The sequence below is a fragment of the Lepidochelys kempii genome, chromosome 8, assembly GCF_965140285.1.
Source record: "Lepidochelys kempii isolate rLepKem1 chromosome 8, rLepKem1.hap1, whole genome shotgun sequence".
NCBI classification, from domain to species: domain Eukaryota; kingdom Metazoa; phylum Chordata; order Testudines; family Cheloniidae; genus Lepidochelys; species Lepidochelys kempii.
In genome coordinates, this window is record NC_136387.1 from 102,087,361 (window position 1) to 102,112,763 (window position 25,403).

General features: G+C 47.3%; 1 protein-coding gene across 2 annotated transcripts in view; it reads right to left on the reverse strand.

Annotated features, from left to right (window-relative positions):
* Positions 1-1,437: 1,437 nt before the first annotated feature.
* Positions 1,438-25,403, reverse strand: part of LOC140916320 (cytochrome P450 4B1) — a 40,484-nt gene continuing 16,518 nt past the window's right edge. Inside the window, exons 7-12 of one of the 2 annotated variants that reach the window (XM_073357809.2) lie at positions 25,237-25,343; positions 23,558-23,748; positions 22,563-22,696; positions 19,334-19,398; positions 15,563-15,645; positions 1,438-1,459 (exon numbers count right to left, since the gene is read on the reverse strand). In XM_073357809.2, the coding sequence (XP_073213910.1) occupies positions 1,453-1,459; positions 15,563-15,645; positions 19,334-19,398; positions 22,563-22,696; positions 23,558-23,748; positions 25,237-25,343 (587 nt within the window). In that variant the 3' untranslated portion in view covers positions 1,438-1,452. Of the gene's footprint in view, positions 1,460-12,127; positions 13,018-15,562; positions 15,646-19,333; positions 19,399-22,562; positions 22,697-23,557; positions 23,749-25,236; positions 25,344-25,403 lie in introns of those variants that run through there. The other variant, XM_073357808.2, reaches the window with a different exon arrangement.

A 25,403-nucleotide genomic window follows, 5' to 3' on the forward strand; every position in this document is an offset into this window, starting at 1 on the left:
AATGGGGTCCGGCTGGGAAGTGATGTAATTCCTCCTCCGGCCGCCAGGGGTGCTGTGCTGCGGGAGCCATGTGGGCTGCCGCCTGGCCCTGGGTGCGAGCCCTGGGGCCGCTGCTGCTTGGTGGGTCCCTGGCTCCTCTGCTGGGCCTGTGCGTCCTGCTGCTCTCCCCGTGAGCACCCACCACCCTGCCCGCAGCCAGCCCCTGCCTGCAGCCAGCCCCTGCAGCCCCTGCCGCACGCACCCCCTGCCCTGCCCACAGCCAGCCCTGCACCCCCTGCCCACAGCCAGCCCTGCCCCATGCCCCTGTCTGCAGCTGGCCCCATGTCCACTGGTGCCCTGCAGGTCCCAGGACAGTAACCCTGCATACCTGCTTCAATGAGGGGGGCAGGGAGCAGCTGGGACCCACACATGTGCACGCCCTAGGGTGACCAGACAGCAAGTGTGAAAAATCAGGACAGGGGGTGCGGGGTAATAGGAGCCTATATAAGAAAAAGACCCCAAAATTGGGACTGTCCCTATAAAATCGGGACATCTGGTCACCCTAGCACACCCCCAGGGAGTGGCGGGGACCCACACATGTGAAACAGACCTCATTTCTAGTTCAGGCCCATCTTTTTAAAAAAGAACTTTAGGGAGGGTTAACACACACCCATATTTTCCCGGACAGGTCAGGCTTTTTGGTTCTTAAATTGCCATCTGGGAGGAATTTTTAAATTTTAAAAATTCCTCCCGGGAAAATACGGACGTATGGTAACCCTGTTGGTACAAAAAATACATACTGGGGCACATCCCTTAAATCTGAACGTTTTATAGGGAACCGGTTGTTAAGATTTTGGCAGCTCATCACTGCCCATAATATTTACTCAGGAGAGTTTAGTTCCATGGTATAAAGTGGGCATTGATTTGTTCACATATGCGAGAAGAAACTGTATACTGGTTTGGGATTATTTACTGCAGTTTCCAAAAATAGCATTGCTAGAAAACACTACTGCAAAACATGTTATTATGCACATAAAGTTCTTTTTTGTTAGATATCGTATACCGGAAGTGGTCATGTCAAATAATGGTCCACAGTTTGATGGATGTGAGTTTAGACAATTTGCTAACAAATAAGGGTGTAAACTAGAGCTATCAATTAATCACAGTTAATGCACGTGATTAACGTAAAACAAATTGACTGGATTAAACAAATAGTTGTGATGAATCGTAGTTTTAATTGCACTGTTAAACAATAATAGAATACTTATTTAAAGGTATTATAAATATTTTTGGATGTTTTTCTACATTTTCAAATATATTGATTTCAATTACAACAGAGACTACGAAATGTACAGTGCTCACTTTATATGATTATTTTTGATTAAAAATATTTGCTCTGAAAAAAATAAACAAAAGAAATAGTATTTTTCAATTCACCTCATAGAAGTCCACTCAGTCCTACTTCGTATTCAGTCAACTGCTAAAACAAACAAGTTTGTTTACATTTACGGGAGATAATGCTGCCTGCTTCTTATTTACAATGTCACCTGAAAGTGAGAACAAGCGTTCGCATGGCACGGTTGTAGCAGCGTTACAAGGTATATATATGACAGATGTGCTAAAGATTCATATACCCTTTCTTGCTTCGACCTATAGGCTCTAAAGTTTTACATTATTTTGGTTTTGAGTGCAGTTGTGCAAATAATAAGAATAATTCTCCATTTGTAAGTTGCACTTTCATGATAAAGAGATTTCACTACAGTACTTGTACAAGGTGAATTTAAATATGCTGTTCCTTTTGTTTATCTTTTTTATAGTGCAAATATTTGTAATCAAAAATATATGAAGTGAGCGCTGTACACTTTATATTCTGCATTGTAATTGAAATCAATATATTTGAAAATGTAGAAAAACATCCAAAACTATGCATGATACATTTAAATTGGTGTTCTGTTATTGTTTAACAGTGAGATTAAAACTGTGATTAATTGCAACTATATTTTTAATCTCGTGATTAACTGCAATTATTTTTTGTAATCATTTGACAGCCCTAGTGTAAAAACATTACATATAGTCCGAGATTTGCAGTGTAATGGTCTAGTGGAAAATGGCATAAAAATAATCAAGAAGCTGTTTAAAAAGGAAGAGGAGTCTAACTCTTACTTAAAATTGCTGCACCCTTAAAGCATGGTGGGACAAAGTGTGGAGAGCGAACAGGTGAGTCTGTGCTCTGAGCACTCAGACGTTAGTTAGCTCCCCTTGAGAAAGCTGGCAGTGGTAATTAGACAATCAGGTTGGTCGGCTTGGTGGGATCAGAAGCCAAGGCTGACAAAAAGGCAGGAAGGAAGTGCCAGGGGGAAACAGAGGGGATTAAAGCTAGCTGAGCCCAGATCTGCAGAGATGGAACCAGGAAGGGCCATGGAGGAGTCCACAGAGCGGGTGCGCATGGATGGTACTGAACTCCACCATGCAGAGACTGAAGGGATAACAAACAGATGCAAGAGACTGAGCAGCACACCTCAAAGACTAACTGAAAATTGTTAGTGAGTTAGTAGGGGGTTGTATTTGTATATATACTGTTGTGTCTAACCTTCATGTTTATTTGGAGACGGGAGGTGAGAGGATATCTCTCTGAGAGTCTGGCTCAGCACAAGGCGGTTAAGGATGCCACAGAAACTCAGGGTTGGGCTTTCCTCTAATACAGAACCAGTACCTCAACTTTGTTAAAAGTCTCCTTTAGATGGACCAAGGAATATTCCAGATATTGTCTCATTGCACACTGGATCAGCCTTCATTGACAACTACTAGTAAAAGTCAGTCCCTTGGTAATCTGCATTTGAAAATATTGCAACATCATAGAATCATAGAATATCAGGGTTGGAGGGACCTCAGGAGGTCATCTACTCCAACCTCCTGCTCAAAGCAGGACCAATCCCCAACTAAATCATCCCAGCCAGGGCTTTGTCAAACCTGACCTTAAAAACTTCTAAGGAAGGAGATTCCACCACCTCCCTAGGTAACACATTCCGGTGTTTCACCACCCTCCTAGTGAAAAAGTTTTTCCTAATATCCAACCTAAACCTCCCCCACTGCAACTTGAGACCATTACTCCTCATTCTGTCATCTGCTACCACTGAGAACAGTCTAGATCCATCCTCTTTGGAACCCCCTTTCAGGTAGTTAAAAGCAGCTATCAAATCCCCCCTCATTCTTCTCTTCCATAGACTAAACAATCCCAGTTCCCTCAGCCTCTCCTCATACGTCATGTGCTCCAGTCCCCGAATCATTTTTGTTGCCCTGGACATTTTCCAATTTTTCTGCATCCTTCTTGTAGTGGGAGGCCCAAAACTGGACACCGTACACCAGATGAGGCCTCACCAATGTTGAATAGAGGGGAACGATCACAGTCCCTCGATCTGCTGGCAATGCCCCTACTTATACATCCCAAAATGCCATTGGCCTTCTTTGCAACAACAGCACACTGTTGACTCATATCCAGCTTCTCATCCAGTGTAACCCCTAGGTCCTTTTCTGCTGAACTGCTGCAGAGCCATTCGGTCCTTAGTCTGTAGTGGTGCATGGGATTCTTCCGTCCTAAATGCAGGACTCTGCACTTGTTCTTGTTGAACCTCATCAGATTTCTTTTGGCCCAATCCTCTAATTTGTCTAGGGACCTCTGTATCCTATCCCTACCCTCCAGCGTATCTACCTCTCCTCCCAGTTTAGTGTAATCTGCAAACTTGCTGAGGGTGCAATCCACACCATCCTCCAGATCATTTATGAAGATATTGAACAAAACCGGCCCCAGGACCGACCCTTGGGGCACTCCACTTGATACCGGCTGCCAACTAGACATGGAGCCATTGATCACTACCCATTGAGCCCGACAATCTAGCCAACTTTCTATCCACCTTATAGTCCATTCATCCAGCCCATACTTCTTTAATTTGCTGGCAAGAATACTGTGGGAGACCGTGTCAAAAGCTTTCTAAAGTCAAGGAACAACACGTCCACTGCTTTCCCCTCATCCACAGAGCAAGTTATCTCGTCATAGAAGGCAATTAGATTAGTCAGGCATTAACTGCCTTCCAAAGAACTCTCTGCTGCAGCAGAGCCCAGGATCAGCCTCCACCTCATGAGACACCTTGTGTGGAGCGGCTCTGACACAGCTGAGCTCCCGGTAGCTCAAAGCCCTTGGCAGCAAACAAGCGGTGATCTCACCCTTTGCATCACATCCAGGCTTCTCAGCTTGATCTTCAAGGCTCTGCACAGCTGCTCTGCTGCTGAAATGCCAGTTCCTATATCTTATTCCCCCAGCCAGCACTCCACCTAAGTCTGTCTCCTAACCGCTCCCCGTTGTAGCCTGATCCCACTCTCGCCGTCACAACTTCTTCCCCGTGCTGCTTGTGCCTAGGACAATCTCCTACCCACCATCTCTGAGCTCTCATTGCTGCAGCCATTGCTGCAGCCATCCAGAAGAGCAGCCTAGTCCCCAGTGCCCCCCTCCACAGCCAGAAGGGTAAAGAGAAGAGCCCAGTGCCCCTCTGTGACCTGGGGTATCCCTCACTGGAAATGCCACAGTCAGGGCAAGCTGCAAAAGAGAGACCAGATACTTCCAAGACCGGTGGGTAACACTGAAGTTAAACTCCCCAACCAGTCATAAACTGTGCTTCTGATCCCCCACTCTGGTTATCAAGAAGCAACCAAAGGAATCACACAGCCCCTTTTATTGCATTCCAGTTCTCTGCCTCCTAATCAGGACCTAGGTCCAGTATAGTGAGAAGTTATTTAAAAATCTCTGCTCACACATGCAAAATATTCCTCTGACCCCCAAAGGGTCAGCCACGTTACCAGATCAGTATAAGGTTTGGATCTTAACCAAAATCCCACTCTGCCAGCCAATTCTTTAGTGTCTAAAACTAAAGGTTTATTATAAAGAAAAAAGACAGAAGAAGAAGAGAGTTGTTAAATGGTAAACTGTTACATACAAACAAAGATTTCAAAGTCCATATATCAGGTTCCTAGCAGTATTGGTGAGTTTGCTGGCTTGAAAGTCCCTCTGGAACACATCCACAACTTGGATGGGTCATTCAGTCCTTTGTTCAGAACTTTGTTTGTAGAACGGTTACTCCAGAGGTAACAAACAGGAATGAAGACAAGAAGCAGAAGATCAGCTGCCTTTTCTAGTCTTTTGCCAGGCAGCTTGATTTCCTTTGTTCCAAACACAAGCTGCCCAGCAAATGGCCTGAAAGCCTTAGAGTTCTCTCCATAAGCATGTCCTGGCATGCCTTGCTGAGTCATAAGGTATATCCCTGACCCTTTCAATGGGTTCATTGTACAAGTGATGAGCCATCAAGCAGTCTAGGCAGCTCTGATGCCAAACTGTCTGGGGGTGTCATTCAGAAGCATGGCACAAGTTTGAAACACAGACATACATACATACATCTATAACGCATAATGCAAAGGTGACACGAACATATAAACAAGATCATCATACTTGGAAAATTATAACATTTCTGCAGATACCTTACATGGCATACCTGACACAACTCATTGCAATTTCACAATATTGGTGTTCATAATATCCTAAAGTGTCCTCCAAATTCCATACAGCGTCGCACCCTCCCTGCCACAGAAGCAGGAAGATGGGGTGAAGAACAAAGGGGCCTTTGCTTCTGGGTGAGCCCCCACACCCTGGGAAGGAGATGGTGCAGCCAAGATGTCGATGGGCACCATGGGTATGGTAGTTGGGGGTAGCGTGGGCAGTGTTGGGGAACTGAAGGGACACCACATATGGAGTATTGTCGGCCATCTGGCTTTTGGGGAGGCGCAGTCCAATGCACCACGGTGCACACAATGAACCATGGCCCAGCACCACTCTGGACCCTTCCCAGCCTTCCATGTGTGTGTGGGGGAGGGCATGAAAAGGGGTGTGGCCAGGAGTACACTTGTGCCCTGGTGATCCCCAGCTGCCAGAACAGCCCCTCGAGCCACACTGCACCCAGTACAACTTTACATTTCTCTTGGTAGCCAGTCCAGAGCCCAGCAGCCTGATTCAGTGTGCTGGTCATACACTATGTTACCACAGCCAGTTACCACTGGGGCCTTTATACTAGTATTTCCCCTTCGCTGTTTCAGAGCATCTTTTACGTTGTGAGTTCTTCGGGTCAGGGACCACGCCTGGCACACTGTGGTCATACTCAGCTCTAACTAATACCAGGGGTCGATTTCACCGGGGCTCTCTACTGTTGTTTTAATTACTAAAGCTGCTTTGTTTTCCCCCAGCATTCATGAAAGTACGTTGTATGTATCTTGCACTGTCTGAATCTGAGAGCCTGATCCAGCCCCTCAAGTCAATCGGAGTCCTTCTAACTGCTGCGAGTAAGCATTACAGTAAAAGCTGTGTTATCCGGCACTTAAAGCCTTAGAAACCGGCATGTCTGATATCTCCCAGTACAAATCTTCAATAGGGTTGACAGGTGTCCGGTTGACGTAGGGCCGGCAGGCTCCCTACCTGGTTCTGTGTGGCTCCCTGGAAGTGGCAACATGTCCCTGATGCTCCTGGATGGAGGAACAGCCATGGGGGCTCTGTACACTGTCCCCACCCTGCCCTGAGCACTGGCTCTGCAGCTCCCATTGGCCGGGAACCACGGCCAATGGGAGCTGTGGGGGCAGCACCTGTGGGTGGAGGTAGTGCGCAGAACTGCCTGGCCATGCCTCTGCTTAGGAGCAGCAGGGATATGTTGCCACTTCTGGGGACCCACACAAAGCCAGGTAGGGAGCCTGCTGGCCCTGCGCCAATCAGACAACTGGCAACCGTATTGAAGATTTGCAGGGACATGTCGCCACTTGCGGGGAGCTGCCCGAGGTGAGGAATACCTGTAGGAGCATGGGAAAGACAGAATGCTTGTCACATGGAGTGCTAATTAATCTCTACTTCTGGAGGAGGCAACAGATCTCTCAGATCATGAAATAGTGATTGCAGCAGAAACCTTTCCAAGCGAGGCTGGAAGACAGTGTCATGAAATAGCTCAGTAAAAGAAATTATTTTCACAGAAGAGTTGTGTTCTGCAGATCAGTTTTAGGTTCAAGTTTGTTCTTTTCCCTGTTTTAGAAGTCAGTGTAAAACCCTTTACCCTAGAGGCCAAGGGCTTTTCAGGATTGAAAAAATAAATAAATTGGACATATATATGGGTAACAAGAGTATCTAGAGTTCTGTTAGGGCAGAAAGAAGAGTTTGGGCATGTATATAAACCCTGGTGCTTCCAGGCATAACTAAGGGGGTCAGAATTTTTCCAGGAAGCAGATTATCCCATAACGGCCACTGCAGGGCTTCATGCACCTTCTTCCGACACAGCTGGCCACGGTTTGAGAGAGGATACTGGAGTAATGGTCTGATTCAGCCTGGCAGTTCATAGAATCATAGAATATTAGGGTTGGAAGAGACCTCTGTTTCTATGTTGCCATGTGTCACAGGGTCACTGGCCCATTTTAGGAGGGAGCAGGGGCCAGTGCACCTGTAACTGATTACCTGCAGCCAAATGGGTTTAAGGGAAGACACCTGGGCCTTAAAAAGGAGAAGATGGCAGCATGGGATGACTGGCTGCCCACTGACCTCTCTCCAGGCATGGAGCTAAGAATGTTGCTAGAGAAAATTGTGGTATAGTGCAGGAGCTCTGAGTAACCAGAAGAGCAGCAGAGGGGGTTTGCCTGCTGACCTCTCTGAGGCAGAGTTGAGGAAGGCTGAGCTCTAACTGGGAAGCGCTGGGCCTGGCTGCTTGGTGGAGCAGACTGGAACGGAAGAAATGCAGGACTAGCTGAAGACACCAGAGCTGAGTATGAGGATTTTGTGTCGGCGGGATGGACTTTAGTTTGGAACACCGATGATTGTTTTCAACTGTTTGTTATTAAGCGGGCCACAAGAGAGCCTGTCTGGAGTTTTATTAAGGAGCCCTCAGCGAAGGGGAAACTGAGACAGGCTGCTGCAGAGCCATTCTGAAGACACGACTGGGGGCTTGGGAGGTGATGCACCTTGTTACATCATGTTTCGTGGAAAGCTCTGAAAGGCTTCTTGAGAGACGAGGCCTTTACAAGGAATCATTTGAAACAGACAATGGATTTGACCAGTGCTGCCTTATCTCAGTTTGTGAATTGCCTGTGGACTCACTTTTTTCACTGTTGGTTATCTGCTGTTTGGTTTGAATATCTGTTGTTTCAGATTTCTTCATCCAGTAAGTACACTGTTTGTTCTGCAACTCATTCGAGCGGGCATTTGCAATCAAATGGACAATGCACAATTCTCCTTTGGCAAATATAGGTGGTAAAAATTATCCTGTGGGGAAATGTGACAACACCTTTGAGTTTAACTGCTTGCTCCTTTCTAGATGTAATTGAGGTTATGGAGAGGAAGTGACTAACAAGACCACAAAGAAGCAAGAGAGTGTTCTAGGCATGAGCAGCAGCCTGGAACAAGGGCGGAGAATTGGGAGCAGGGTGCACAGGGAGTGGTAAGGAAATCGGTTGTGTTGGCTCGAAGGGAGTGGGAAGAAAGCAGAGCACAGGTTTATACAGGAGTAGAGCCATTTTAGAGGTAGAAGGTTGAATTGGACTGGCAGGATGAAATGTCACTTATGTTCCCCTGCATAGTACAGAGGTCCCCAAACTGCGGGGCACGTTCCCCTAGAGGGGAATGTCTGAGGGTGGGGGGGCCTGGGCCAGCCCCCACGGGTGGGCGGGGAGACAGTGCCACCCAGCCCCTCCCTGGCCCTGGCCCCGGCCCCAGCCTCAGCGTGACTCCGACTTGGCAGTTTCAGGACATATCAAAAACTTATTCATGGGATGGAACATGACACTGGGTAGAGCCTTCCTGAGTAGACCTTCACTGAATGATCTAGTCATTTTTTCACTCCGAACCTGGTGGGGCAGTGAAATGAATGCACAATTGATGCAGTAAGATGAGCAAAATACAGATGTGGGTCTGGATTTCTGAACCCCTAAATTCATGAGGGCTTTTGCCCAGGGTGTTCGGTTGTCCAAGCAGAGAGAGTGACATCAGCTGCACAAGTCATTAATGGATTTGGATTCTGGGATGGTCTAGTGCAGACCTGTCTCTAATAAGTTTGATGCTATTGTCTTTTGGTGTTTGAATGAAGCTGTAATTAAGAGCAATGCCAGATCTGATCCCCTCCCCTTCAGTCTCTTGAATTTGGGAGATGTTCTCCTGAAGCGCTGCAACTTGTAGCAAATGTCCTTTATCTGTTCATGGGTTTGAATTAGAACACCAGACCTGAATGCCTCTTATCCTTGGGGCAGTTCATATTTTGATCCACGTCTATGGCTCAGGCCCATCTTTGGATATTTAGTCCTGACGGTCCTATTTTGAGAGAGGGACACCCTACAGTAGGTGGAAGAACACTACTGTGAGAGCTTCTTATGCAAGGTGCATGCAACACAGATGCTTGTGCAACACAGATGCTTGCACAACAAAGACTTCTGTGTTACTACTCAGCAGTTCCAGGCACTGTCCTGGCTTCGCGTGTAATTTTATTGGCACAGTTACAGCCTGTAAATCAGAACAGTTGGAAAAGAGCCACAATCCCTGAGAACACCGTGTCCTACAATCAGATGCCATAGTTACAGGGGAAAAAAATGACGTAGTCCACGTTAAAGAGCATTTCACTCGCTAAAGCAACAGATCACAATCAAGATTGGAAGTGTACTCCTGAAGCTGCTAAATCTTGCCTGGGAAAGAAAAAATTCAGTATATTCCTCCCGATTAAAACACATTGCGCTGAAAAGGTTGATATTCCTCAGTGTTAATCTGGGGAAAATGCATTGCAAAATACAAAACACATGCCGCTGTGAGGGGGGATGAGTGGGTAAGGGTAACAAGGAGGGCTGCCCCATTAAGGGCTGGGAGTGGTGGGGAAGGGTCAGCCTGTTCTGGGGAGGGTCCTCGCAGGTTCTGGGAGTCATCAGACCCACTTGAGTGGAGGCAGGTGACTGAGTCTAATGATTACCAGCAAGGGAATAGAGAGAAGGGACCCAGCTCTGTTAAAGGAGCCTGGGGCCCAGGAGAGGGCTATGAAAATGCCCTCCTCAAACAAAAGACCAAATTATAGACCTTGACGTAGAGAGCTGCAAGGGGCAGGAAGCCCTGGGGAAATCCCTGGGCAGAGGGAAGACCTTGGTTACTAGAATGCCAGAGGGGACCTGCACTCTACACTGGGGAGCAGGGGAATTGCTTTATGTTGTCACACCCATGTTTTCTTTTTTTGCATTTGGGCAGCAAATGCTGGGTTCTGAACTCTGGTTACTCATTTGGTGTCTGGACTGTTCGTGATATTGCTGGGCATGATCTGGGGCTCTTTACTTTCAAATTAACTTATCATATCAAATAGCAAAAGAGTTAAAAGGAGCAAACTACACTTTGGACAACGGAGAAAAAGCCGGCTGTATAGTGCTAAATACAGACTGACTTAACTAGTGCTTGCAAGCTGGGACCAATCAAGGTTCAACACTCCATGTGGGAGTTTTAAAAGCTCTCAGTATTTGCCTCATTCTGTCCCCATTGACATGAATGATCAAACTCGAGTGAGAGCTTAGTTAGCCCAGTGCTGAGTGTATTTGAAAAGCCTACCCCACCCTGCAGGAAACCTGACGAGGCTGTTTTAAATGAGGCCTAAGGAGAGGTATGGGCACCAAGGGGATTTCTTGTTTCCCCACAACTCTGCATCAGTTACACTGGTGGATTGACGAAGATGACACAAGGTGGGTTCTAGCCATGGCTGAGTCCTCGTACCCGAGGGATAGGTGCGCTTACAATCCACAGACTACTGGGGGGTCCCAAAATCACAGTTGAGATTGGTGAGCTCTCCTGCCTTTGTTGTGGTGGGCCTTCAACTATGAAACACGATCGCCTTGACAATCATCCTCATTCATCTCTTCCCATTTTAGAGCCTGATCCAATTTTCACTGAAGTCAATGGAAAAGCTCCCACTGAGGTCAATAGGAATTAGATCCAGCCTTTAAGAAACACTGAAACCTTCCCCCCACCCCACCAAATGTGTTTCAGGGTAGCACCTGTCAGTTCCATCTTCATTATCGTCTGTAACTTCGCTTTTTGTGTATTGTCCCCCCCACACACACACTCTGTTTGCTTTACCACTTTGAATTATATGATGGTGGTTTGCTTTTTTAAATTTAATTACATTTTCAGGCATTTGAATCAGTTTTTGTCCTGTTATTCAGCTTGAACGTCCTAGTGAGACGACAGGAGACTCCTTGGCTGAAATGTGGGAGGCACATCATAAGTGCATGGAGAAGTAAGAGGCAGGATCTATTCATCTGAGGATCTCTTGCACCATGTCCCATGTGTCGTACAGAATGGGGCTTGAGGACAGTGATGAGGCAGGAGATTTAGAACAAATACAAAGAAATTTTTTTTTTTTTTTGTGGTTCAGTAGCTGGGTAACTTTGACTCCTGATAACATTCATGGCTATGCAAACAAAAGTCTTCCACTGACTTCAGGGGGCGTTAGACTGGATCTGGCCATAATTACAAGGGTAATCATAAAACTTCCTGCTTCAGAGTATGAACTGGCTATCTGCAATGCTCAGGAATGAATCTGCACCCTCAGAAACCAAATTGCCCTGACGAGAATTATAAGTTGTGGGGGGTGTTCATATTCCTCTGAAGTGTCAGATAGACAACTGCCGGAGACAGGGTATGATGGAAAGATAGTGTGATCTTTTATAACAGAAGGCAAAACGCCATGTGAGATGTTCCAATGGGCTTAGCTGGTACAGCAGCCTGGTGACTTCTTACTTTCACAGGCATTGTAAGTCGTATTTATAGACATGCCAATATTACTCAGCTAGGGGCACGGGTGTTCTGCAAGGGGGGTTCATGGGATTTGACACCCAGCATTGCAATCATTTCTCTTGTACAGTGGGCCAGATTCTTAGACCCGGTAAATCACCATAGCTCTGTTGAAGTCAATGGCGCTATACCAATTTACATTAGCTGAGGATCTGGTCTTATTCCTTCTGGTCCATGCTTTTTCCTTCCCCATTGCTAAGGTGTTTTCTGGGGTACTCCTATTTGATCGGTTTAGCTATAAATGTCACTAATAACTCCATACAGCTGTTGTTATGTTAATAACTAGTTATTTATTAACACAGAAGACAGACACTGTCCCGAGCAGCTTTCCAGTCTTAATCAGATGCAGATAATGCAGTTTGCCCAGAGGTCGACAGTCCAAACTTTAAGTTTTTTAATAAGCATTGATTAAAGCTCAGTAATACTTGGCCTATTCCTGCAAGTGCAACATAAGGAGGGTTTTGAATGAGGATGGAGGGGTTCATATGCAGGCATTGTAGAAGGTATGGACAGTGGAAGAAGGACCCAAAAAGGTAACTAGGAGGGAAATTTAGGCTAGATGGATAGTAGGGAGCAGTCAGAGCTGCAAGAAAGAAGCTAGAACTTTGGGGCCTGATCCAATGCCCATTGCAGTCAAGGGAAAGGCTTCACTGGGTGCTGGACTGGACCCCTGTGCGAAAGACGAGAGGAAGCCAGTGAAGAGATGTGAAGAGGCAAGGTCAGAGCAGGGGCAGATGTTCCAAGGGGATCACTTGCTAGACAAAATCCTACTGTGCAATAAGATCCATGCCTTTTATTGAACCAACTACCTATGACACATCAGTTCAGGCCAATTTGGGCACTTTGGCTGATGGTGGCAGAAGAAGGGGGATGAAGATCTTTGGGCCCAAAAGTTTGTCTATTCTAACTAACTCCTTGATCTGATTCACATGGTACCATGTTATCTACTTGGTCCCTTTCCCGCACTTAGCACCGTGCAATATCGGCATCAGAGGACTTTCTTCAAGTGCAGGTGAATCCCGTTCTTGGAGCGTAAGATGAGCTGAGGTATTTTGATGGGGGGGTTGGCCAGATCCGGTGAGAGTTCGAAGCGGAGCAGAGTCAGGGCGAGAGCCACTTTCAACTCATTCATGGCGAACTGCTGCCCGATGCAGTTCCTGAGAAAAGAGACCCAAAGGAAATTCAGAGAAACTGGGCCTGTATCAGCAAAAAGCATGAACCTCTCTCCATAGCTCACCCTCTCTTTTATATCTCTTTCGCCCAAGAACAGCCATTACTTATGGTTTTCTTTAGTTCTCTTACTCTGCCAGACAGACACAGTTATAGTACAGATGGCCATTTAGCAATTCCAGTAGCTGAGACTCACATACTACCTGCCTGATGTATCCAGCCTATTCTCAGACTTAACCAACCACTCGTCTTTCACACATGTTCTACTAAAACCCTCCATAAAGTTCCAGAGTGTCCCGTAAGACTCTTGCCCATCTGTCCTGTTTCTGGTCTCTGTGTGCAGCCCCTCAGGGGACAGGCCTCTTGCCTTTGCCCTGCCTTATGGTGAAATCTTGCAGTGTTTCCCCCACCAGATCAGGAATAAGGTACGCTCCCCCATGTATCAATGATTTATGATCTTGAAGGCTTGACTGGGTTTCAGGCACCTGTTTCCTCGCTTGGGTACCTGTAGCCAATGCTAGTAACCAACGGTCTCCTTCAAACACGGTGTTCATATTTATGTTTGTATTAGCCAAGATGGGCAGGATGGTGTCCCTAGCCTCTGTTTGCCAGAAGCTGGGAACGGGTGACAGGGGATGGATCACTTGATGATTAACTGTTCTGTTCATTCCCTCTGGGGCAACAGCATTGCCCACTGTCAGAAGAAAGGATACTGGGCTAGATGGACCTTTGGTTTGACCCAGTATGGCTGTTCTTATGTTGCCCCTTCTTGATGCAATCAAAGTTTGGGGCCTTGGGAATGTTCCAGTTGGAAGCAGAAATTAATGGAGTCTGGTATCTATCTTGTTTATTTACAAGGAATGTACAAAGTCCGTGTCTCTGAACACAGAAAGAACCAAAAATAAAAGGAGAAGTTTCTTATCTTAGAAGCCCAAAGTCTCTCTAGCTAACACCAGACCCCAAATCTTTCTCACTAGCCTTTTCCAGGGTCATAGTGTGCTTACAGGCTCCTGCTTGGATTTCTTGTCTCTCTCCCTCTCCCTTTCTGTTCTCAGTTTCTGTATGACCTCTCTCTTCCCACATCTAGTCTCCTGTCGACTGTAATATTTTGGTCTCATTTCGGTTGTTAGTGCTGTGTAATGATGGTGGCCTGTGATGTACTGAAGGTCAAAATAGAAGATCTGGTGGCCCCTTCTAGCCTTAAACTCTATGGGCATGGCTACACTTGCAGATGTAGAGCGCTTTGAGTTAAACCAGCCTTCATAGAGCGCAGTAGGGAAAGCGCTGCAGCGTGTCCACACTGACAGCTACAAGCGCACTGGCGTGGCCACATTTGCAGCCCTTGCAGCGGCATTGGGAGCAGTGCATTGTGGGCAGCTATTCCAGCATGCAAGTGTCTGCAACGTGCTTTTCAAATGGGTGGGGGGGGGCGGCGGTAGAGTGTGACAGGGGGTGTGTTGTGTGTATGTGGGGGGAGAGAGAGTGGGTTTTTGGGGGGGCTGAGAGCATGTCAGCATGCTGTCTTGTAAGTTCAGATAGCAGCAGACACTCCCCCTTCCCCCCCACCTCTCTCTTTCTCACACAGCATTCCACACTAATGGTTGCTTTGTCTCGGAGCAGAGAAGCAGCTGGCTGTCAGAAACGGAGCTTTCAAAAGGCATATCCGCATTCCTGCAGCGATTCAAAAACAATGACAAGAGTGGCCACTTGACTTAAGGGGATTATGAGCCATTTCTGGAGGCTGATCAGAGCGCAGTCATGCAACACCTCGTTCACACTGACGCCCAGGCGTTGTAGCCAAGTCGCAACAAGCGTTATTCCTCTTGCCAAGGTGGAGTACCAGCAGCGCTGTAGCCGCGGAGTCAGAGCGCTCTACGTGCCTTGCCAGTGTGGACAGGGAGTGAGCTAGGGCGCCCGGGGCTCCTTTACTGCGCTGTAACTTGCAAGTGTAGCCAAGCCCTATGACTCTAAAAGCCCTAGGACCATGAGAGGTTAAGAAGGAGAGTAAGGGAGGGGATGAGAGTGGGCACGAGAGAGATCAGGAGATGGGATGGGGTCACTTGGGCAAGTGGAGATATCAGAGGAGAAGAGCAGATGAGAATTTCTTTGTCTGAGATGGGGTAGACTCCTTGCATGATCCCAGCCAAGTCATTTAATCTCTTTGTGCCTCGGTTCCTGGTATCTAAAATAAGGATAATGCTACTTTCCTATTTTGTGTATTTAGATTATAAGCTCTTCGGGTGATGGTACATGACTGCCTAGCAAGGTGGGACAGGATCTTAGCTGGGGCCTCTGGGTGCTACCGGAATATAGATAAAAACTGATGTCAACTTGATAGAAAATATTAAGATTGTCTGTCTTTGGGGCAGGGCTCATCTGTTCCTTTGTGCTTGCACAATGGGGCCCAACCTTAGTTCTTGGCTGGGGTCTCTAAGTGCTTCTGCAATACAAATAGGAACATCTGCTAAATCACATTTAACAATGGTGGGTTCTTTTCTTCCCTTTGCCTTTTTAAATTAAAATATACTTCACCTTGACCCAGCAGCAAAAGGCAGGAAGGCATGAGAATGTCTGTCAGAGATGTTCTCTGGAGAAAATCTCCACGGATCAAACACCTGGAATGAAAGAGTTCATTTAAAAAACAAACAACAATGATCATTTCAGTTTCAAAACTACTGGCCAATTCTTTCAGAAGCGACTAGTGGCCTTGGTGTCTGTGTTCTCGATGCCCAATTTGAGACTCCTTTATAGGATAAAACTGGACAAATTCAGACAAGAAACAAGGCACAACTTATCTTTCACAGTGAGGGTGCTTATCCATAGGGGTGGATTATGATTTTGTGGGGCCCTGGGTCAGAGCAAGTGGGGGCCCCTCCCAACCCCTTCCACCTGCAGTCCCCCCTACACTGTTGCTGGGGAGCGGGGTCGGAGCGTGGGGGCCTTGCCCACTCCTCAGGAGTGCCAGGCAGGCTAAGCAGGACAAACCCTCGTACCCTGACCCCGCTCCCCGGCTGGAGTGCCAGACAGATGCAGTGGGTTGGAGTGCGGGGGGCACCCATTTTTCCAGGAGCCTCCAATTAGCCAGGGCCTCTGGGTACAGGCCCCGTTGGCCCAGTGGCTAATCAGCCACTGCTTATCCATGGAACCACTGAACAAAGGACACAGTGGATTCTCCATCACTTGAAGTCTTTACATAGGTATCCAATCTTGATTTAAACAGCTTTCTCTAGCTCCGATAGAAATGGAGGGCTTGATATTGGAATTACTAGGTCCTGGTGTGCAGAAGATCAGACTAGATGATCTAATGGTCCCTTCTGGCCTTAGAATCTGTGTCTCTCTTCCCCACTTCAACCCCAGGAAGGGTCAAGTACCTGCCCTCTGAAAGTCAGGTCCCTTTAAGGGAAGTGTCCTAATTAAACTTGCTGATGACCCAAATTGGGAGCCATCAACAATACAGGTAGAACTGGAGAACTGAAGTAATAGAAATGGGATGAAATTTAATAGTATAAAGTGCAAGGTTATGCACTTAGACTAATAAGTATTTCTGCTATCCATCAGTTGGAAACAGGAGGAGAAAGACCAGGCTGCCTTAGTCAATCACAGTAAGACTATAAAAAGAAAAGGAGGACTTGTGTCACCTTAGAGACTAACAAATTTATTATGAGCATAAGCTTTCGTGAGCTACAGCTCACTTCATCAGTGGAATGCATCCGATGAAGTGAGCTGTAGCTCACGAAAGCTTATGCTCAAATAAATTTGTAAGTCTCTAAGGTGCCACAAGTCCTCCTTTTCTTTTGGCGGATACAAACTAACATGGCTGCTGCTCTGAAACCTGTCAGCTATAAGCCACCACTGATGTGACTGGGGAAAAAAGGTAAAGGCAGTCCTAGGATGTATCAGGCAAGGTCCTTCCAGTAGAGAGAGAGAAGTATTAATGCCAGTAGTAGGCACTGATAAAACCTCATCTGGAATAGTGGACAGCTCAGGTCATGCATGTTTGAGAAAGATGAATTCAAATTGGAACAGGTGGAGAGAAGGGTTGCTAGGGTGATCGGGGGAATGGAGGGCCTGTTTAACCAGGGGAGATTAAAAGCCTAGCAAAATGAAGACTGGGAAGGGGATCTGATTGTTCTCTAAATACATTGGATTAAAATGGGGGAGGAGGTAAATTAGAGCGGGAGAAAGAGCTATTGAAAATAAAGCACAATCTTGGCACAAGAACAATTGGGGATCTACTCCCACAAACAAATTCAGGCTGGAAATGAGAAGAAGGTGTCCAGACATCAGAGGATTTAGGTCAGGGGTGGGCAAACTAACCAGCCCGGCCCGCGAGCTCCTCCTAACCAGCCCCTGAGCTCCGGCTGGGGAGGCTGCTCCGGCCCCTCCCCCGCTGCTCCCCCTCTCCCGCAGCCTCAGCGCGCCATGCGAGCAGCGCTCTGGGGGGGGGGGCTGCATACGCCGACGGATCAGCGCGGCAGCATGTCTGGCAGCGTGCTAAGGGGGCCTGGCTGGGCCGGGGCGGGGCAGGGGGGTTGGATAAGGGGCAGAGGGTCTCGGGGGGCGGTCAGGGGATGGGGAACGGGGGCGTTGGATAGGGTGTGGGAGTACGGATAGGGGTTGGGGCAGAAAGGGGACAGGGAGCAGGGGGTTGGATAGGGGGTGGGATCCTGGGGGGTGAGGGCAGGGGGGCTCTGGAGGGGGCTGTCAGGGGACAAGGAGCAGGGGGGCTTAGATCGGGAGTGCGGTCCTGGGGGGCAGTTAGGGTGGGGGGGGTCTCCGGAGGGGGCAGTCAGGGGACAAGGAGCTGGGGGAGTTGGATGGGTCGGGGGTTCTGAGGGGGGCAGTCAGGGGGTGGGAAGTGGGTGGGGGTCGGATGGGGGCGGGGCCGGGCTGTTTGGGGAGGCACAGCCTTCCCTACCCAGCCCTCCACACAATTCTGAATCCCGACGTGGCCCTTGGGCCAAAAAGTTTGCCCACCCTGTTTTAGGTTCTGGGACAGCCTCCCAACAGGAGCAGTGGGGCAGACGCCCTAATTTACAGGCTGGAGCTTGATATGTTTATGGATGGGATTATATCACAGAGTTGCCTGCAAAAGCAGAGGACTGGACTCTGTCCTAGGAGGTCCCTTCCAGTCCTATGTTCTTTAGGTATCTCCAGTTGAGCACCCAAAAATCACTACTCATTTTTGAGGATCATGGCTATTATTTAGTTAGCCACCTGGCTCTAGTTGTCTCTGTTTTCATAAATTACAGCCCTTCGGTTGTATAATGGGGATTCTAGCATTGTAAAGCCACTCACTAGATGTAAGAATCAGGGAGAAAGTTTCCCTGCGGGCTTTTGCCTGTCTGAAAGCTCAACCCGATTTGCAGCTCAAAACAAGGTTGTGACACACTGAGATGGATTATTATTTTATTAATCTGAGTAAGGACTTAATCTCTCAGTTGGGCGTGGAGTGGCTCCAAAAACACTTAATAATAATCAACAATTTGCACAGCTATGGGACATTAACTGAGGATTGCAATGCAAACAATTAATTAAGCCTTCCAGTGCCCTTGTGAGGTACCAGTACAGATTGTTACCAAAGCCAATTTCTGTTTGGCTAAACTGACACCCACAGAAAGGTCTGGGCCCACATTTTGAAAAGTGGATGCTCACTCTGGGTGCCCCTTCTTCAAGGGGTGGGAAGGTTTAATTAATATGTCTAGATTCTCTGGGAGATCTTCAGATAAAAAGATGGTACAGATGTGCAAATAACTATTGTGTAAGTGCTTTAAGAGATCTACCGATCAGAAGAGGCTTCCTGAAATGCCTAATCAACACAGAGGAGGCAGGTGGACTTGTGAAATCCCTTTGCTGCTCTCCCCTAACTGTGTCTTTAATTGCTGACAAAGGTCTCTGACTCAAGGATGTCTCCAAGACCACGGAGTCAGACATTGTTCGAGCCAGGATTAAACCGAGGCGACCGGACTCCATGGGTTGTGTGCCCACGCACATGGATTTTCTTGTGGACTTTTTTTTTTTTTGGGGGGGGGGGGAGGGAGTGGGGTTTGTGGGGGGCAGGGCAGGGCGTGTTTTTGTGAAGTAGAAATAGCTCATCAATGCCACCCACCCATCTGGGGAGACAAAGCCAGGAAAGTCACAACACAGTGTGTATGAAATGTGTGCAGCCTACAATCTTCAATCACAGGGGCCTGTGTGCCAAGGTGTTTAGCTACTAAAGGTGCTGGCTCACCTACTAAAATACATACATTGAATGCACTTCTTGCAGCGGAAAGGGTCTCGTAACGACAAAAGAAAACATACCAGCGGATCTTTCCATATGCTGGGGTTTCTGTGAATGAGATAGATGCTTACTGCAGCCAAAGAGCCTGTAAAGCAAACAAAGGGGAGAAAATGTTTACTGATGCAGCAATTACAGAGGGAAATTCTATGGCCTGTGTTACACAGAAAACCTGCTTAGGTGATCAGTGGTCTCTTCTGGCCTTAGTCTGTGGATGAAATCTTGGCCCCACTGAAGCCCATAGAAGTTTTGCCATTTCTCCTATGAATCTTTGAACAGGAATTGGGATGTAAGGACCTACTATTTCATAGAATCATAGAAGATTAGGGTTGGAAGAGACCTCAGGAGGTCATCTCATCTAATCCCCTGCTCAAAGCAGGACCAACACCAACTAAATCATCCCAGCCAGGGCTTTGTCAAGTCGGGCCTTAAAAACCTCTATGGATGGAGATTCCACCACCTCCCTAGGTAACCCATTCCAGTACTTCACCACCCTCTGAATGAAATAATAATTTCTTTGTTCTTAATCCATTTTATTCCATCTGTCTACATTTGACACTTGCTTAAGTGGCCAGAAGGTGGAAATTAGCAACAAGTTTCTGCTGCACCTACATCTTTCCCAGCCCCTGATTTAGCAGCCCACTTGCTGATCAGAAGAGTGGAGCTTCAGTACAAAATAATCTGTGTGTCTTGTCTCTCCGTCTGTAGGTCAAGATGGGATCATTTCACTCAGATGTGGTAGAACTCAGTTCACATGTGTTTAAAAGCATGACAGCGGGCTTGGAAGAAAAAAGGGCAGTTTTGAATAGTTTTTTCTTGGGGTATGTCTACACTTTGAGCAGGAGTGTAAATTCCAGCTTGAGGAGACATTGGACTTCAATGACTGCTTTTCACAAGGGGCCAATCACATATTATCTTGGGCTTGAGGGGCCTGATATAACACCCAGTAAAATCAATGGGTTTTAGATCAGGCCCTGTCAGAGGATTTCTATTTGATTTGTTTTCCAAATTAAATGTCACTTGTTCAGTATCCGTTTAGGAGAAGAACAAGTCAACAGGGTGAAAATCTGCTGATTCCTTCTGACAGGGGGGTACTAGGTGTTTGCTGCCCCCTGCTGGAGGCCCTGCTGGCATGGCAATCCTGCCCTATGAAGCAGTCCTTTCGGAAGAGAAGGGTAGCGAGTTCAGACCTCCAGGAGTTGCCTAGAGAGGCCTCCCGGGATCAACTGCTGGATGAATAAAAGTGAGGCTAGAAGGGCTGGGAGCAGGCAGAGGCCAATCAGGGGCCAGGAAGACAGATAAAAAGGGTTGGCTGCTGTTTTCAAAGGCCAGTTCTGGGTGTGGCTGTGACAGAGAAGGCTCCGTCTCCCTGATTTAAGACTAAAACCTGGGCTGGTCATAGGCCTAACACTGATAGTTTGGTTAGATCTGTGAAAGACTGTTATGTTATGGTCTTTAACACCCAGGTGGCCATTTTGAGTTGAAAATTATTTTACAGAAAACTAAATTAAGGTAAGCCTGCTCCACAGGACACCCCAGCTCTGGCGAGCCCATGATATCCCTATTGTGACTGTAGAGTAGCATCCCATTCCAATTTGTTTAGGTTACTGGAACCCCCGTGAGCATGAAAATTGTCAGGCATTAAACTATAAAACCATCATCTAGTATAAGATAAACCAAGAAATGAATGTATTTAAACAGTAGGGGGTGAAGTTCATCTCTGTGCAGAAGGGCTCATGAACCACTCACATCCCAATTAATCCTTATTTTTTAGGATTTAAATGAGGCGTACACCTTGTTCTGGCACATGGCCTGGGGTAAATTTCACACTACACACTTTGACGTGAATAATCGAGACTCTGGCATGAATAGAGAGGAACAAATTAAATGCAATGGATACAGGAGAGCAAAGTCCAACTTTCCTCATTCATTTTTAAAGCAAATATTGTGCAAAGTTCAGAACTAGGGCAGGGTGTTGGCCGGATAATCCTGCAGAAAGAAATCTGTTTGTCCACCAATAAGAAATTTCCCAGGGAGCAGCAGCAGTGTAAATTGCCCCCTGAGCCAGGCCAAGGTTTCACAGTACTGGCCTGGAGGGAGTTTAATCTCCAAGATCTCATTCCGTCTCTACTCTCTTCAGTTATGTTTCAGTTGTGGTGGGTTTCTGTATGATATGATACCCATCCACAGTGAAACAGCATTAATTAACAGTGAGTAATTATGGAACAATTTACGAACGGTTGTGGTGGATTCTCCATCACTGACCATTTTAAAATCAAAATTGGATGTTTTCTAAAAGATCTACTCTAGGAATTATTTGGGGAGTAGGGAAGTTCTCTGGTCTTTGCTATACAGAAGGTCGGACGAGGAGATCACAATGGTCCTTTCTGGCCGTAGCATCTATTAACTGAACTTAGATCACTGATTCATTTCATATAGGCACATGACCAGTGGTCACAAATCATTCTTGCTCACTAATGTCATATGTTGTTTTTCAGCTGGCTAAACGTGCAATTCCATTACCCAACACTAGTCCCTAGAGCAATCGAGTATCCCTTTCTAAAGGACTTAAGTCTCCGCTCTTAACAATATTAGTGCGGTCAAAAATTTGACTGAAGATTTTTGCGTCGGAATTCATTCAATTGATTTCCAACAGTTTGATTCTAATCACCTTCTTCTTACTGCATTTCATCTCCTGACAACCAGAGGGTGATGTCTGCAGCTTTTTATATAAATGACAGGTTTCAGAGTAACAGCCGTGTTAGTCTGTATTCGCAAAAAGAAAAGGAGTACTTGTGGCACCTCAGAGACTAACCAATTTATTTGAGCATGAGCTTTCGTGAGCTACAGCTCACTTCATCAGATGAAGTGAGCTGTAGCTCACGAAAGCTTATGCTCAAATAAATTGGTTAGTCTCTGAGGTGCCACAAGTACTCCTTTTCTTTTTATATAAATGCTTGCTCTTCTAATGGCATATAACTTATTTAGGGGTGGGCCATATCCTTCTCTCCGTTTCTTAGGTTTTTAAAGCCCGGCTTGAAAAAACCTTGGTTGGGATGATTTATTTGGTGTTGGTCCTGCTTTGAGCCCGGGGTTGGACTAGATGACCTCCTAAGGTCTCTTCCAACCCTGATATTCTATGATTCTATGATTCTAACTCTCCTGGCTGTCAATGGGAGTTGTATCTTTATAGCTGAGAGCAGAATCTGACCATTAAAAATTAATGGAAAAGAGGAAGCCAAATGTACAGACCTTCTGGTAAAGTACGTCCATCGTGGAACGTGATGGGTTTGCTGAGCTGTCGGGATACTCCAGGTACCGGAGGGTAAAGACGAAGGCTCTCCTTAATGCACATGGTGCTGTAAGTCATCTTGCCAAGGTCATCCCTGAAATGACCCAAAGGCAAGGGTGTGAGTGAGTGATACAGATATTCCCAGTAGAGCTATTTTAGCAAGCAACAGCTGTACACAGAGCATACACAGAGTTTGCATCCGGCACACCTTTGGTTGTGATTTGGAATTATAATTTTCCCTACATCTGCTCAGACTTAATTTGTGGGTAACATATTGCACTGCCCGATGCCCTGAAATGCAGTTACACGGACTAGATTAAATATAGATCAGAGGTTCTTGGGCCGCATGTGACCCAATTACCACACAGCTGCAGCCCAGCTCAGCAATGTGCTACAGGCTGGCCAGCGAGGCGGGGTCCAGGCTGTCCTTCTGCCCGGCGCGGTGGGGTCAGGACTGCCGGCCCGCCCTGTGTGGTGGGGGTCTTGGGTTGAGGCTCCCAGCTGGCCCTGCGGGGTCGGGAGTCTGGGACTCCCAGCCGGCCCCGCGCGGTCGGGGATCCAGGGTCGCCACCCAGCCACACAAGCTCCAGGGTCCAACGCTGCCGCTCAGCCCCGCAAGCTCCAGGGCAGCTGGCCAGCCCCGTGCAACGAGAGTCCAAGGTCTGGGGCGGGCAGCCAGCTGGCCCCGCAAGGTGGGGGTCCAGGATCAGGGTCCGGGCTGCAGCCCACAATGATAAATAAGTTGAGAACCACTGATATAGATATTGCAGGCCCAGTTTTAAGAAGGGCGTAGCATCCACTACATCAAATGAAGTTATAACTACTGTGTATTCAGTGCCTCTGAAAACTAGGCCCTGAGCACCTTGGCTTTCTAAGCAACATTTATTAATATGTTATCACCTAGTAACGATATTGACAGGGTGGAATCAAATAAATACAAAAATATGAGATTCACCACTGGATAGTAGTCTGGTCTCCCAGAATCTCCTTGATCTCTTCCCTGCATCTCTGCTGGTGCTCTGGGTGCAGGGCCATGCAGTACAAGAGCCAGGAGATCCCACTGGCTGTGGTATCGTGACCCTCAAACATAAACGTGTCCACCTCGGCACGTAGGTCTTCATCGGATAATCCAGCTCCGTTTTCATCCTAACGACACATGGACACTGTCAGCGGCACAAATGAATCCAGCAGTAGGAATTACATTCACTCATCATGCTGGCTATGGCTAGGCCAACCAGTTCAGGCAGGAATCCAAAATCTCTTTGTTACAGTGCCCATGGACAACAACTGCTACCTCGCCTTGGCTCAGAAATGGGAAGAGGCAGGTTGGCTCCTCTTGTGGAGGAGCAGTGGAGAATCGCTCCTTACAGCACACTTCTCTGGTTTTCTCCAGGAAACATGCTCTCCCACTTTCCTGCAGAGACTGTTCTGGAGGCCCAAAGGGCCAAATTCATTCTGGCCTTAGCCAATTGACTGCCATGAAGTTAGACCAACTTTTGACCAGTTGTATCTATCTAACGCTGACAGACCCTGGTCGTTGGTGAGCGGGATCAAACCTGGGACCTCCGGAACTTAGTGCATGAGCGTGTACAGCATGAGCTAAAAGCCAACTGGCTGTTAGCTAAGGCTGTAGAGCAGACTCATTAATATCTTTCTCTAAGTGGGCACGGTGCCACTAGATGGGAGAGAACACTACACCCAGGAGGTGTGTGGGTTACATCTACATTTCCTTTTCTTAATATTGCCCTTTTAGTCCAAGTTATGCCACCTGTCCGGGGAAAGGAGTTATGTCCCCTGTAAAAATTTATCTGCTGTTGTAGTAGCCAGGCAAGGTACTAACAAACGTCAACAGGACTTTATTTTTTAAAGTGGAAACCTCTTTTCCAAGCTGCTGCTGCACCCTCAGTAGCTCTCCCTCAGCCTCTTCAACTCCTCCCCCCTCCTTCCTGTTTCCTGTCCTTCCAGACACCCAACAGCCAGTGCTCCCAATTCTAATAATTACAAGCAACGTCTAAACACCACATCTGCCCTCTCCACTCTTCTGTGTAGATACACGCCACTCCAGGAGCTTCCAGCAAGCAACCATGAGGAAGGGAGAAGAGAATATTTTCACTCTCCAGCGCCATGGAAAGACTTGAGAGCAAGGCCTGCCTATGCTAGAGAGGGGTAAATTGAAGCAAGGGGGCTCCCTAGTGGACTGAATCAATTATTGCGGATTGGAAAAGGAGGTTATAGACAAGAAGTGAGGTTTACATCTGGATGCTTGATTGGTGACTCACTGAGCACGGGGACTAACTTCTCTTTTCACTTTCTCTACAGGGGACCCTGCAGCTAAAGTCTGGGGGACCCTGCAGCTAAAGTCTGGGAGGCCTACCCAACTTTCAGTAGGATGAGAAGAGGGAATATTTTATTTAGTCACCAGGTGAAATTCACTCTATTCAATAGGCCAGCCATGAGGCTTACGCATCACTTCAGCCCCCATTTGAGGGCCTAAGTGGTGCGTAGGGCCTGTGCTGGCTCTCAGCACAGGGGTGCGGTTCGCTTAGTCTCACCCAGGCCTCTGGTGGTGAAGCCCAGTGGAACATACCCCCTGCTTGGTGGTATTTAGTGCACACGCATTCCTCCATAACTCACTTTGGCGTGGAGAAGAATATCCAGAAAGTCCAAGTGCTTCTTCTTCTGGACCTTCTCACGTTCTCGCTCGTCCTTGAGAGACTCCTTCCGCTCCCTGATCACCTTGCCTGCATTAGAAAACGGTTGACGCACACCTTTCAGCTACAGCAGGTAGCGTACTGTAGTCC